This window comes from Astyanax mexicanus, chromosome 4, assembly GCF_023375975.1.
Source record: "Astyanax mexicanus isolate ESR-SI-001 chromosome 4, AstMex3_surface, whole genome shotgun sequence".
Taxonomy (NCBI): Eukaryota; Metazoa; Chordata; class Actinopteri; order Characiformes; family Acestrorhamphidae; genus Astyanax; species Astyanax mexicanus.
In genome coordinates this window covers 55,888,258-55,903,503 of record NC_064411.1, presented here as the reverse complement: position 1 = coordinate 55,903,503, position 15,246 = coordinate 55,888,258, and the positions used below count along the sequence as shown (strand labels likewise).

The window sequence follows — 15,246 nt, the reverse complement described above, 5'->3', positions numbered from 1 at the left end:
ACTGAACATCTTGATGAAAGGCCTGACATGATCTCTTCGCTTGAATACTCAGATAGTATTTCTAGACAGTCAGCCCTAGATCATATCAGTGACAGTTCCTCAGTCAGCAGCACTGATAGTTCACCTCAGCCACCACTTACGTCGCATGATCACATTCAGCCAGACATAGACACACTAGAATCACCCACTCAGGATCCTGTAATATGCACGCAGCCCACTACAGCTCACACTAGGGTTGGTAGAGTCATTAGGCCTCCCACACGTCTTATTTGTGAGATGAATGACCAAGTCTTGCATGGTCCCAGACCTACTGTTAGTTCCCTGTTTGATTTTGTGAGAGATCTGCTTTCAGTATAAACAGTATAATGTTGTGCATTATTGATGGTTAAAAGCTTCTTATAACAGTTGTGCTTTTTGTTTGATTGGAACTATGTGTTAGTTTATAAGGTGTAGAAGGGCACCTTTTATGTCTATGTTGATCAAAGGAGCTTGGTACCTCTCTTTTTTTCCACATACTCTTCAAGGAGAATTTTCTAATTGACGTGTACACAGAAATGTTCCATAGTATGTCCCCCCCCCCCCCCCCCCCCCTCTTTTTTTTTTTTTTTTTTTTCTTTTCTTTCTATTTTATTATTATCAAGTTCATGCTTCACCCATTTGACAGAATTTCAGGGGGGTATATGTAACAGTGTTAAAAGTATATATAAATAGTTAATAATATAGAAATTACTGCAAATGAGTTCAGCACCACCTGCTGGTCAAAGGCTGCCAGTTTTTAGTATAAAATGAGTGCATGCTGGGAGACCCCCAGCAGTCTGAGATATCCCTGCTGTGGGTGAGTTGGCTCTCTACAGAGCTCCAGTAAAAATCACTAAAATAATAAAATAAGTACTAAGTGCTAGTATATTTTAATACTTAACAGCTCTAAACGACTATATAATGAATGTGCATGTGTTAGTTACATGGATTAAGTCATTTTTGTGTGCCAATTAGCTAGCTAATTAAGCTAGCTGATTTAGCTAACAGGCCACATGTCTCTGTTGCTAACAATAGCTAACTCTGTTTAGGCTGGCTAAGCTGACCAGAAACTGATCTGATGTGTTATGTGAATGCTGAACTCGTTGCAGGTGGGTTTAAATATATAATTCGTGTTATTCCTTTGGTTATATTAATAAGTTAAATATTTGAGGAATTAAAAAAAATGTGTTTTAGCCATGAGCCTAGCTTTGCTAGGTGTGTTATATCTGGTGTCCAAAAGGTGGCAGTATTGTATCTCTTTTTTCAATGTTTCTACTGTGAAAATCTACAAAATGGATGATGTGAGTTGTGCAACTGTAGTATAATTTTATAAGAATGTTTTTATTTTATTTTGTCTTAGTCATTATTTTGTAAGGATAAAGTTAACTTAGTTAGATTAATATAATGTATACTAATTATGAGAATACCGTTATAATACAATACTTCATAATATTTATAATAATAATATAATTACGTAAATAGATACCATTATAAATGTTTAGTTGCTTAATTAATATTTACTATACGATCACTGTTTTTTTTCTATTTTTATGTACCATGGGCAAGAAAAATGTCAAAACTGTACATACAAAAAAAAAAAACCCAGCAGTCTGAGATATCCCTGCTGTGGGCTGGCTAAGCTGACCAGAAACTGATCTGATGTGTTATGTGAATGCTGAACTCGTTGCAGAATAAAAATACCCATCATCCAAACCATGTGGTGTCCATCCTTGGGGCGGGACGGAGTATGAGAGGTCACATATAGAATATCTTAATTAGCAAGGAAATCTAAGGTAACTTATTGGAATTAAAACTAGTCGAAATTAATGGCAAAATGTCTCTAATTTACCTCACTTATTGTAGGTATCTTAATCGTACACTTGAGGTTTGTAGGTTCTGTAAAACTTTGGAGGATCTGTGGAGTCATTCAGATTGGTTTAAACCTAAATGACCAAATTACTATACGTATTGCCTAGTCAATTTAGACATCCCAATTTAGTAATATATTACGTAAAAAAGTTCAGTTTCAGTTTCTGGATCAGTTTCTCTAATTTTGCTATTTATAGGTGTATGTTTAAGTAAAATGAACATTATTGTTTTTATTCTATAAACTACAGAGAACATATCCCAAATTCCAAATAAAAATACTGTCATTTAGAGCATTTATTTACATATAAATATAAATACTCAAATAATAAAAAGATGCAGAACTTCCAGCTCGACCAGCCCTGCCTCATAAACTGTCAATACGAGCCCGAGTCTGATTTAAACTGTAGTAAGTAGAGCATTAAAACTGAGCATTTTGAAAACCTTTTTGGGCTGTTTGAATGAGCAAATCTGTTCAGAATGATGTTAATTAACATTGCAACACTGAAGAAGCATAGACTTATTATTTAAGAAAAATGTTTATTAAGAACATCCACACACAGTGCTGCAAGTCAAGTGCGTAATGCAGACAAGTGGAGCGGTAAGAGCTGTGGGATTATAGCATTGTAACTTGTGTAACTTAAAAAAAAATTACTTTGAAGAAGTGTGATTTGTTAATTATATATAATATTGTGATTATCATGACATAGCTTTATATAAAATAAAAATAGCATTAAAAACAGACGTCTAGATCATAGACCATTTTCTTAAACTCGACCCGACCCCGGACCGAGGAGGCAATGGTCAAAGCCAGATCTGTACCAAGAGTCTTCGAGCTTCCAATATGGCTCAGCTCGACCCACCGGTTAACAGTTCCCAGAGTCACTTGCAGCCTTTAAATGCCAACTAAAGACTCATCTTTTCAAAGGTTTCCTAAACTAACACTTTTTCTTTAGGTGTCTAAACATCATTAAACCTTATGTTTATTTCTGTTACTAGTCTCTTCAAACCAGCTATGGATATTTTAAAGTAATCAACAAAAAAAGTAATCAAAAAAAAGCAAGTAGCTCTGGATAAGTGCATCTGCTAAATACCCTAAACCAGGGGTGTCAGAAACGGGCCAAAGAGTCTAAAAGCGGAGAGAGTGCGCATTTCTAGCGCAGAAAAACGGGGCAAAGAGTCTAAAAGCGGAGAGGTTGCGCATTTCTAGCGCAGAAAAACGGGGCAAAGAGTCTAAAAGCGGAGAGGTTGCGCATTTCTAGCGCAGAGAATCGGGGCAAAGAGTCTAAATGTTGCCGTAATTAAGGAGTTTAATATTAAGAGACATCATGAAATTAAACATCAATTTGAAAAATCTTAGTTTACACAACACTGTCAAATATAAAGATGTGGTTTCAACAGGGTTTCTAATTGGTTGCTACTGTATTTTTTAAATCTGACTTGGGAGCTTGGCTGCTTGAAGGAGTGTTACTGATCTTATAGCACCTGTGATGTTTTAATGTATGTAAATGCCTGAAGTTCCTCTTACACTCTGAACAGTGATAAGGTTTATCACCCGTGTGAATGCGCTGGTGTCTGGTGAGAGTGATCATCTGATTAAAACTCTTCCCGCATTCTGGGCAGTAAAACGGTTTCTCTCCTGTGTGAACGAGTTGGTGTTTCTTTAAATAACTGATTCTATTAAAACTCCTTCCACACTCTGAGCATTGAAACGGTTTCTCCTCTGAGTGCATGAGCCCGTGCATTTTGAGATGATCCTTTGTAGTAAATCTCTTCCCACAGTCTGAGCAGAGAAACGGTTTCTCTCTTGTGTGAACGCTCCGGTGTTGTTGGAGATGACTCGGTGTATTAAAACTCTTCCCACACTCTGAGCAGTGATGCAGTTTCTCTCCAGTGTGAATGATCTGGTGTCGTTTGAGATTGCTGGTTTTAGTGAAACGTTTCCCACATTCTATGCATTGTTTGTTTTTCTCCTTGCCTGGCTTCATTGTTCGGTGAGATATAGCAAAAACAGATTCTGCAGGTCCAGGAAATTCTTCTGGAAGCGTTGTGATTAACCTCAGCTTGATTAAGAATGATGTTCGTGAAATCTCCTGGTTGGTTGATTGTCAAGATTAACTTCATCCAGGTAGAAAAGTCAACACTAGAATAGCATTTATTCTGGAAGAGATAACCAAAAAAGTATGATTAAAATAGGGGTGGGCGATATGGCTTTAAAATAATATCACAATATTATAGGGTATTTTTGCTATAACAATGTACTTGGCGATATAGGAAAACTAAAATAATTAATTAATTTCAGGAATATAGTATAATAGTATAACAGTATAATCATAATGTGGCAAAATAAATAATATAGCATTAAATAATATAATGCAGCAAAAAATATTGAGGAATATTTAGTGCATGCATATAAACTGCAAACTAAAACAGTTATACAATAAATACACCTAAAGCTTCACAGTAAATAATAGACTACTTTTAAGACAGAACATCTCTATTATCACAATATGGATTTTTAATATCACGATATTTCTGTGTCACAATATATTATATACGATATAATATTGCCCACCCCTAGGTTAAAAAACAAGTTAGTTATCTTGCAGTCACTGTTATGTTTGGATTTTGTGCAATTTTATACTATAAAGCTCTGGAAAAATATGCCCGTGACATCAGGAAAGAAAAAAAAACACTGATGGAATAACCTGGTCTATATTCAGTATATTCAGGTAGTCAGCTGACCTCATTCTTTCAGCACATACTGTTGCTGAACCTAAACCTGCAAACAACTGCAGTAACCCCCTGATCATTTGCTTAAGCTCTATTTGGATGGGATTAGTTCCTCAGGGGGTCGGTGAAAAATATTTCACACTTCTACTCAGTGATAAAACTCTTGCATTCGGACTGCAATTGAAAAAACAGGAGTTTTTTGGCTTTCTCTGTTGGGTTTTCTTACATGGATCTCCGTGGAAATGCCCAAGCGCCCAAAGTGTAATTTTTGGCACGGCATTGGACAAATAGCTATTTTATTAAACGTAAGGAGACGAAACTCAGAGATGTGCATCTGGACGGGACTAAAATTACCAGAGGACCACGAAGTTCAGAGAAAAACAGTAGATAATTTAGCCTGTAATTTATTTATTAGAGGACGTCTGGGGAAAAAAAAACACGTACATGGTCGTTCCGGACGGGAATAAAATTACAGAGGACAAAAACCCCCATAAAATTACCCCAGAGCCCCTTGAGAAACTAATCCCGTGCAGATAAGGCTTTAGTTAAATCCAGGTGGTCACTTTTTTTGGCCAGGCAGTGTAAAAAGACCAATAATTTCCACAGTAAAATTACAGATACATAAGATACATAATATAGAATTACTGCAAATTGTACATTACTGTCACACTCCTACAATTGCAAACATGTGTTACATTATAGCAGCAGTCCTGATTAATGCAATGAAGAATTGATAAACCAGGTAAACTAGATACTAGAATGTTCAGTTCTGAGGAAAATAAGCTAAAGTAAATTCTAAAATTAAGAAACATTAATTATTTAGCATGTACAATGTCCAACACTTTATAGAGTCCAGATCTTACTTGTTAACTCGTTGATCTGATGTTAGTTAGCGGTGCCGCTGGTTACAATCGCTTCTCGATTGGGTTTAATTCGGTTCTGACTGTTCACACAATGGCAAATCGCAGCGACGGACCGAAGCGTGTTTTATTTTTTGGACGAAAAACCTACAGCTGTAGAACCCCCGGAACTCTAGTCCCGCGTCAGCTGTCAAAATAAAAGTCCTGCAATATATTTTGTATATTTTTGATGACCGTTCATTTGACCACAATATTTTTGATGACCGTTCATTTGACAACAAGGAGAAATTTATAGTAAACTTTATTATAAGTTTAGGTACATTTTATACAATATATACAAAATAGAATTCACTAACCCTTATTCCAAACATTTGTTAATTCACTTATATAATTATATACACCTACTGAATAATTTTTGACCATTTAAAATGTCATAAATTCGTCGATATTTAGAATTATTCATTAATTTATATGAATCCCTTTGTTTTTCGTTCAAGTTTGTTTTTGTTTGTGTTGACCTAATTTTGTGTTTTCTTCTGTGTTTTGGATTGTATGTTGTGCAAAAGAAAACCATTAGTTTAAGGTCACAAATTTACATTAAATCAAAGTTTATTTGTTTTATTTACACCAGGGTTAAGGCCTTTAGTAAAAAAAAAAAAAAAAAAAACAGAAGAAAAAATAATTTTACTATAGCAATAAAAATAATAATAATATACATAAATAAACAAATAAATAAATGAATGAATGACAAAAAAACATGAGTATATTGTAAACATATAGAAAAACCAAAGAAAAAACCCTGAAAAAAACAATATTTTGTTTTATATATATTATATATTATGTTGATTTTAAGGGAACAATTAATTGGTTAACAGTTTACAGTTGATAAGAATTAATGGAAATAAACTGAGCTTTGGAAATGGATTTTTAAAAAATGGTATTATCCAAATTAGCCAAAGTTTAGTTTAGAAAAAGGTGCCTGATAATAAAGTTACAGACGTAAAATTTTTTATTTTTTTTTACCTGAGGTAAGGTTTAGGGCTGCAGTGGCTCTTACTATCCACAAAGGGGGGCTCCAACATAAAAAATGCAGAGCTGTGCTTTGATGGTCCGTTTTTTTTTGTTAAAAGCAGATGTGAGTTAGGATAGTAACACAAAAAATTGAAAATTTCCCCTAATTCAGCAATATCCAGTTAATCCAGGATGGTTAGCAACACACCAGAAACTTAATCAGTTTTTTTTTTATTATATTTACCCCAGCTCATTCAAGATACATCTCAAAAAAATTCAATATCATTGGAAAGTTATTTTATTTCAGTAATTCAGTTCAAAATGTGAAACTCTTATATAATATAGATGTATTAAACACAGAGTGATCTACTTTAAGCGTTTATTTATTTTATTGTTGATGATTATGAAGCTTACAGCCAATGAAAACCCCAAAAATCAGCGTCTCAGAAATTTTTTATATTATATAAGACCAATTGGTACTTTTGGTAAGCAGTGTGGGCAGTTGCCAGTGTGGGCAGTCCTGCTGGAAAATGAAATCCGCATCTCCATAAAAGTTGTCAGTAGCAGAGGGAAGCATGAAGTGCTGTAAGATTTTGACTTTAGACTTGGTAATAAAACAGAGTGGACCAATACCCGCAGATGACAGACATGTCTCTCCAAACCATCACTGATTGGTTGTGATGGTCTTTATTTCCATTATATGTCAATAAAATGATCAAATACACTTCTCATTCGCTAGATTACAATCACAGACTTCCAATCTTCTGGGGTCATCCTTGAGAGATGTTAAGAACAAATAACAGAATTTGAAACACATTGATGTTCAATAATTTATATGTAAAATAATGTATATGTCATTTATATGTATGAAGCTCACTACATTTACATTCTCAGTTCTCCAAACAATCGTCAAGATCTTTTATCATTTTACCATAGCAAAAGACATTATGTATTAAATATCAGATTAAATATCATTAAGGATATACATTTGTAGAACAATCAGTAATAATGAGAGTTTGTTGGGGAGGTTTGTCTTCAGTTGGCTCTTCACTCTAGTTTAAGATCTGGATTGGGAGTTGGGCTGGTTAAATGAGTGTAATTGGTGCACTTGTGCTTCTTAAATGTAGTTGAATAAGTGAAGCTCTTCTCACAAACTGGACAGCAATACAGTTTCTCTCCAGTGTGAATGCGCTGATGTGTTACGAGATTGCTCCGTGTAGTAAAACTCTTCTCACAGTCTGGACAATAATACGGTTTCTCTCCAGTGTGAACGCGCTGGTGTATTTTGAGATTACTCTGTGTAGTGAAACTCTTCTCACATTCTGAGCATTGATACGGTTTCTCTCCAGTGTGAATGCGCTGATGTGTTTTTAGAGTATGCAGTTCGTTAAAACTCATCCCACAGTCTGAGCAGTGATACGGTTTCTCTCCAGTGTGAATGCGCTGGTGTTTTTTGAGAAGGGTTGGAGTATTAAAACACTTCCCACAGTCTATGCAAGGATAGGGTTTTTCTCCGGTGTGAATGCGCTGGTGCCTTTTGAGATCACTCTCTGTATTAAAACCCTTCCCACAGTCTGAACAAGGATGCGGTTTCTCTCCAGTGTGAATGTTCTGGTGTAGTTGGAGATTACTCAGCCTATTAAAACCCTTCCCACACTCTGAGCATTGATACGGTTTCTCTCCAGTGTGAATGCGCTGGTGTCTTTTGAGATAACTCTTTCGAATAAAACTTTTCCCACACTCTGAACAGTGGTGAGTTTTTTTCTCCATGCCTGAATTTGGCTTCATTTGTCTGCAAGATTCTTCTGGATATCTTGTGCTTAACCTCAGCTTAATAGTGATCTTCGTGGAATCTCCTGATTGGTTGTTTGCAGAGATAAACTTCAGCAATGTAGGAAAGTTGACACTAGAAGAAGAAGAAGTGTTGAAGCAAGATGATATTCATTCTAGAAGAGACAAAGAACAAAAATAAACATAAATCTGTACCTAATACCTAAGTCACTCCTGCTCTATGGATAAAACTATTGAGAAATCTTCATATTGCCATAAAAGGCATTGTAACATTGGGACTGCTGTTGCATAATATACAGCTCTGTAAAAAAATGAAAAAACACTTCAGTTTCTGAATCAGTTTCTCTGATTTTGCTATTTATTGGTTTATGTTTGAGTAAAATGAACTTTGTTGTTTTATTCTATAAACTACAGACAACATTTCTCCCAAATTCCAAACAAAATATTCTCATTTAGAGCATTTATTTGCAGAAAATAAGAAATGGCTGAAATAACAAAAAAAGATGCAGAGCTTTCAGACCTCAAATAATGCAAAAAAAAAAAAAAAAAAAAAAAGTTCATATTCATAAAGTTTTAAGAGATCAGAAATAATCAATATTTGGTGGAATAACCCTGATTTTTCATGCATCTTTGCATCTTGTTCTCCTCCACCAGTCTTACACACTGCTTTTGGATAACTTTATGCTGCTTTACTCCTGGTGCAAAAATTCAAGCAGTTCAGTTTGGTGGTTTGATGGCTTGTGATCATCCATCTTCCTCTTGATTATATTCCAGGTAAAATCAATGTAAATTATCATTTTAAGTGGTATCTTGTATTTAATTTAAAAATCAATGGCTGTTCGGATGAGCATTTTTTAGTTAAATAGTTAAATATCATAGTATCATATAGCAGATAAACACAGGGATATTTGAGAAGTGAAAGATGAGAATGAAGATTATTATTTATTTATATAAGGATTTACAGAAAGTGTGCAATCATTCTTTAAACAAAATTAGTCAGGTGCATAAATGTATAAACTTGGGCATCCCAACAGAAAAATTACTCAATTATTTAGTAGATCCTCGTTTTGCAGAAATAACAGCATCTAAACGCTTCCTTATAGCTCCCAATGATGAGAGTCTGGCTTCTGGTTGAACAACTAAAATGTGTATTATGGATTTATTATGAAAAAATATTTGAAAAGCATAAATGTGATTTGAAGTCACACAACAATGCAAAACAATGAACAATCTCTGAAGGATTTTAATAATTATATATATTTCATGGTAAAGTTTATAGTTAGAGAGTAGGGGACAGGTAACACCTGCTATTTTTATTTTTTTCAGTGTTGTAAGTAGTTTTTATTAATGTTTTTAATTACATATTTTACTTGTGCAATTAGGTCAATGTACAAGACACTATGCTTAATAATAAAATGTATTTTGTATAATAGTTATTTTGTGTCCAATTTCCTAAGCACAGAAATGGCACCGATTTGGTGGAATGGCCCATAAAATATATATAGAACAAAATCAACGTTACATTGTTTTTTGTGAAATTAGACATTGTATAAACATAGAAAGTCATTCAGTATTCCAGTTATATTTCATCAATAGTATTAACAACATTGCAGCTAGTTAGTCAATCATACCTTCTATAGATCAGCTGATCCTGTTCCTCCAGAGATGTGGAACCAAACCCCCCAAAAACACTCCAGCTGTAGAACCAGAGAATCTCCACTACTGTACAGCTTCTTCTCCTTATTCTTTACAGGTTATGGAGGCTGCAGAACAACTACAAGATCATTACTGACACCTACTGATCTGGAGTATGAAGCAGCACTGAGGGATGAAGAAGGCGTTTCTGATCCGGTTTTAGAGGAACGCCCCTAGTTTCTCATTGGCTAAAACAAGAACAACCCCTCATTCTCATTGGTTTTAGTTTCAGGCACTTCGGCTACATTCACACTACCAGGCTGATTTTTTGCTCAATGTGGCTCAGATCTGAATTTTTCAAATCAGATTGAGTCACTTTGGCTTTGTTCACATTACAAGCCACATTGCTCAGATAGATGGATGGATGGATGGATGGACGGACGGACGGACGGACGGACGGACGGACGGACGGACGGACGGACGGACAGACAGATAGATAGATTAGGTAGGTAGGTAGATAGATTAGGTAGATAGATAGATAGATAGATAGATAGACAGACAGACAGACAGACAGACAGACAGACAGACAGATAGACAGACAGACAGGTAGGTAGACGGACGGACGGACGGACAGACAGACAGACAGACAGACAGACAGACAGACAGACAGACAGACAGACAGACAGACAGACAGACAGACAGACAGACAGACAGACAGATAGATACAAAGATCACTTTATTAATCCCAGCTGGTATTACAGCAGCACAATTACAATATAAGCAAAAAATGATCATACATATAATAAGAGATATAGGCTATATAACAGTATACAGATATAAGATATATAATAAACAAAAACAAAAAATAAAATAAAAAAGGAACTAGAGGTAGGGGTGTGCCATATCGTTTCGTACACGATAATATCGTCAAAATATTTAAATATCGTGGTTGATATTATACCCCTAAAATATCGTGCCATATCACCCATCCCATTTCCCATTATATATCTACTAGAGACAGATTATATCTGTCCAGTATAATTTATTTTACTTTAATTCTGGATACATGGAGATATTATTAGTATCATGACATTCTGGATCATTGACTTCTGTTACAAATCTGATCAAATTCTTGTATTTTTTAATATCTCACTTAGGGGTGTGCAGTATTATATTGTTTGTAATAATAATTTAGTTTTTTTTTTCTTGCAGTGTATGGTGTATTTTTAAAATAATTTTTAAAAAAAGTGTTTTGTCATATGGCCAAGAGTATAGTTATCGCGAAAATACCATGAAATATCGTGATGTTATTTTAAGGCCATATCGCCCACCCCTACCAACAGGTATGATGTGCAGATTGTTTTGCTCAGATCTTGTTGGTTCACATTCACAAATGTAAGTGACCTATATCTGATCAAATACACTTGCTTTTCATTCCCGACAATAAAATCACAGATTTCCATTCTTCCAAGCCGCTGCCACCTTCTTTAACTGTATAGAAAAACTATTTAATGGAAAATGCTTTCATGGAACGAGTGTCTTTTAATTATTTTAACCCAAAATATAAAATATACTATGAAATGTGGAACAAGGCAGTAGAATATTTAAATCAGACGGACTTTCAGCTACAGGTGCATCTCAATAAATTAGAATTGTATTAGACACAATGATAGAGTGATCTATTTTTTATTGTTGATTATTATGTTTTACAGCTAATGAAACCCTAAAAACCAGTGTCTCAGAAAATTAGAATATTATATAAGACCTATTGGTACTTTTGGCAGTGTAGGCAGTGTGCCAAGTCCTGCTGGAAAATAAAATCCTTTAAACATACAGTAGAAGAAAAACATAAAAGAATCAACACAATACAGTAGAATAAATTATACATTTAAACATTTACAACCCAGACAGAGAGAGGAAGAATAGATAAAAGCAATTATGTCATTATATAAATTATATGTAAATAAAAGGATAAAATACACTTGCTTTTTATTTCCGACAATAAAATCACAGATTTCTTTTTTGCCGACCCGCTGCCACCTTCTTTAACTGTATAGAAAAACTATTTAATGGAACGAGAGTCCATTATTTTAACCCAAAATATAAATTATACTATAAAATGTGAAACAAGACAGTAGAATATTCAAATCAGACTGATTGAAGCTACAAGTGCTTCTCAAAAAATGTGAATATCCTTGAAAAGTTACTTTATTTCAGTAAAGTTTATATATTTTATAAGACCAACAGGTACTTTTGGCAGTGTGCCAAGTTCTGCTGGAAATTGAAATCTGCATCTCCATAAAAGTTGTCAGAAGGAAAATATAAAATATACAAAATAAAATTATATCAACAGGTCAATAAATTTACAACCCAGACAGATAGAGAAAGACTAGATAAAAACAATTATATCGTTATGTAAATTATATGTAAATAACTATTAACTGTATAGAAAAAATATTTAATGGAAAACTTTTAATGAAACGGGTGTCCATTAATTATTTTAACCCAAAATATAAAATTTACTATGAAATATTTAAATCAGACAAACTTGAAAAGTCTTTGAAAAGTTACTTTATTTCAGTAATTCAGTTCATAATGTGAAATTCATATATTATATAGATGTATTACACACAGAGTGACCTATTTAATGTGTTTAATTATTTTATTGTTGTAGATTATGACTTACAGCCAATGAAAACCCAAAAGTCAGTGTTGTCCAACTGGTACTTGTGGGCAGTGTGCCAAGTCCTGATCGAAAATGAAATCCGCAACTCCATAAAAGTTGTCGGTATAGAAGAAAAACATAAAAGAATCAAAATACAGTAGAATAAAATTATAATCAACAGGTCAATACATTTACAACCCAGACAGAGAGAGAAAGACCAGATAAAAGCAATTTTACCATTACATAAATTCTATATGTAAATACAAGGATTAAATGCACTTGCTTTTTATAACCGACAAAAAAATCACAGATTTCCATTTTGCGCCGGCATATTTAAGAGATGTTTCGAGCACATAACAGACAAATTGATGTTTCATGATTATATATATATATATATATATATATATATATATATATATATATATATATATATATATATATACACATATACATACAGGTGTTGGACAATGAAACTGAAACACCTGTGTGGGAGGTTTTTAGTGTGGGAGGTTTCATGTCTAAATTGGAGCAGCCTGGTGTTCAATCTTCATTAATTGCACATTGCACCATTAAGAGCAGAGTGTGAAGGTTCAATTAGCAGGGTAAGAGCACAGTTCTGCTCTAAATATTGCAATGCACACAACATTATGGGTGACACACCAGAGTTCAAAAGAGGACAAATTGTTGGTGCACGTCTTGCTGGCGCATCTGTGACCAAGACAGCAAGTCTTTGTGATGCATCAAGAGCCACGGTATCCAGGGTAATGTCAGCATACCACCAAGATGAACCAACCACATCCAACAGGATTAACTGTGGACGCTGTAAGAGGAAGCTGTCTGAAAGGGATGTTCGGGTGCTAACCCGGATTGTATCCAAAAAACATAAAACCATGGCTGATCAAATCACGCAGAATTCAATGTTCACCTCAACTCTCCTGTTTCCACCAGAACTGTCCGTCACCACAATCAATTATTGTGCTCTAAAACCAGGTGTTTCAGTTTCATTGTCCATATATAATTTTATTAACAAGCTTTTTCACTTTTACTCTCAGTTATTCTAAAACCTGCAGAACATCTCAGTCCCCTGCAAAACACTCAACTCCAAATGGATTTGTCTTATTGTGACACAGCTAAAGCTAAAGAGATTACATATTAAATATCATAAATATCATATGAATATGCATTTTATGCATTTTTAAAACAATCAATTATAAAAGTGTTACAGGAGGTTATAGGGTTGTCTTCAGTTGGCGATTATTTCCTCTACTTTAAGATCTGGGTTGGATCCTGGGCTGGTTGAAGGAGTGATGTTGGTGCACTCATGTTTCTTTAATTTATTTAAATACCTGAAGCTCATTCCGCACTCCGAGCAATAATACGGTTTCTCTCCAGTGTGAATGCGCTGGTGCGATTTGAGAGCACCCAGATCTGTAAAGTTCTTCCCGCACTCTGAGCAGTAATACGGTTTCTCCCCTGTATGAATGCGCTGATGCATTTTGAGAGGACCAAGGTCTTTAAAATCCTTCCCGCACTCCTTACAGCAGTACGGTTTCTCTCCTGTGTGAATGCGCTGGTGTATTTTGAAATAGGTTTGAGTAGTAAAGCTCTTCCCGCAATCTGGGCATTGATACGGTTTCTCTCCAGTGTGAACGCGCTGGTGTATGTTGAGATTACTCAATTGAGTAAAACTCTTCCCGCAGTCTGAGCACTGATACGGTTTCTCTCCGGTGTGAAGGCGTTGGTGCGTTTTGAGAGTACCCTGCAGAGGAAAACTCTTCCCACACTCTGAACAGTAAAATGGTTTCTCTCCAGTGTGAATGCGCCGATGTGCACTGAGATTACTATGTTGAGTAAAACTTTTCCCACAGTCTGAGCACTGATACGGTTTCACTCCTGTGTGAATGCGCTGATGTATTTTGAAATCACCCTGTTTAGTAAAACTCTTTCCACACTCTGAGCAGTGATGCGGTTTCACTCCAGTGTGAATGTGCTGGTGAATTTTTAGATAACTCTCTTTAGCAAAACTCTTCCCACAGTCTGAGCAGTGGTGGGTTTTCTCCACATCTGGATCTGGCTTCATTTGTCCGCTAAACGTCGCAAACAGCTTCTGCAGGTATTGAAAATTCTTCTAGAAAATTCTTCTTAATATTCTATTCTATATCCTTGTGAAAAGTCCAGATTATTGGTAAATTGTGGAGATAAACTTCAGCAACGTAGGAAAATCACTAGAAGCAGGAGAAGACTTGAACCACTGCGACATTCATTCTGGAAGAGACAAAAAAAAAGATAATCGTGAAATAAAAAAACAATAGCAGGGCATTAAACTCATACTCAAGTCAGTTCCTATGAAAAAACAGTTTGGGACACCTTAATAATACCATAAAAGGCATTACAGTATGTAGTTGGTATGTCTTCTGCAGCATGAAATCACTGCTGCTTTACTATACTACCACAAAAAAAAAACACATTTCACTATACAATAAATTACACCCACATCCCATAATACTGCACTTCTAAATCATATATATAATCAAATCTAAACTCTGAAAAAAAAAATAAGAGCGCACTTAAAAATGATGAGTTTCTTTGATTTTGCCAAATTGAAAAGCTCTAAAATATGAATCAAGAGGAAGATGGATGGTTTTTAATGATTAGATTAGTAAAGAT

General features: G+C 34.9%; 3 protein-coding genes across 8 annotated transcripts in view; all 3 read right to left on the bottom strand.

Moving 5' to 3' along the window:
* LOC111188238 (gastrula zinc finger protein XlCGF49.1) overlaps positions 1 to 15,246 on the bottom strand; it is a 61,379-nt gene that overhangs the window by 30,393 nt on the left and 15,740 nt on the right. For 3 of the 5 annotated variants that reach the window (XM_049476700.1, XM_049476699.1, XM_049476698.1), the window contains exon 2: positions 13,055 to 14,844. In XM_049476700.1, coding sequence (XP_049332657.1) covers positions 13,823 to 14,659 — 837 coding nt within the window. In that variant the 5' untranslated portion in view covers positions 14,660 to 14,844 and the 3' untranslated portion in view covers positions 13,055 to 13,822. Of the gene's footprint in view, positions 1 to 12,992; positions 14,845 to 15,246 lie in introns of those variants that run through there. The other 2 variants (XR_007438573.1, XM_049476697.1) reach the window with 2 other exon arrangements.
* LOC111191536 (zinc finger protein 436-like) overlaps positions 2,296 to 15,246 on the bottom strand; it is a 19,415-nt gene continuing 6,464 nt past the window's right edge. Inside the window, exons 1-2 of one of the 2 annotated variants that reach the window (XM_049476714.1) lie at positions 5,481 to 5,671; positions 2,296 to 4,044 (exon numbers count right to left, since the gene is read on the bottom strand). In XM_049476714.1, the coding sequence (XP_049332671.1) occupies positions 3,291 to 3,872 (582 nt within the window). In that variant the 5' untranslated portion in view covers positions 3,873 to 4,044; positions 5,481 to 5,671 and the 3' untranslated portion in view covers positions 2,296 to 3,290. Of the gene's footprint in view, positions 4,045 to 5,480; positions 5,672 to 15,246 lie in introns of those variants that run through there. The other variant, XM_049476715.1, reaches the window with a different exon arrangement.
* On the bottom strand, positions 7,305 to 10,100 carry LOC125801078 (gastrula zinc finger protein XlCGF49.1-like). Its single transcript, XM_049476710.1, has 2 exons — positions 9,911 to 10,100; positions 7,305 to 8,434 (listed from the first exon to the last, which is right to left on the bottom strand). The coding sequence occupies exon 2, from the start codon at positions 8,274 to 8,276 to the stop codon at positions 7,536 to 7,538; it is 741 nt and encodes a 246-aa protein (XP_049332667.1). The 5' UTR covers positions 8,277 to 8,434; positions 9,911 to 10,100; the 3' UTR covers positions 7,305 to 7,535.

Excerpts from the sequence above, each read along its gene's own strand:
- LOC125801078 (XM_049476710.1), bottom strand. The coding sequence starts at position 8,276 with ATGAAGCCAAATTCAGGCATGGAGAAAAAAACTCACCACTGTTCAGAG.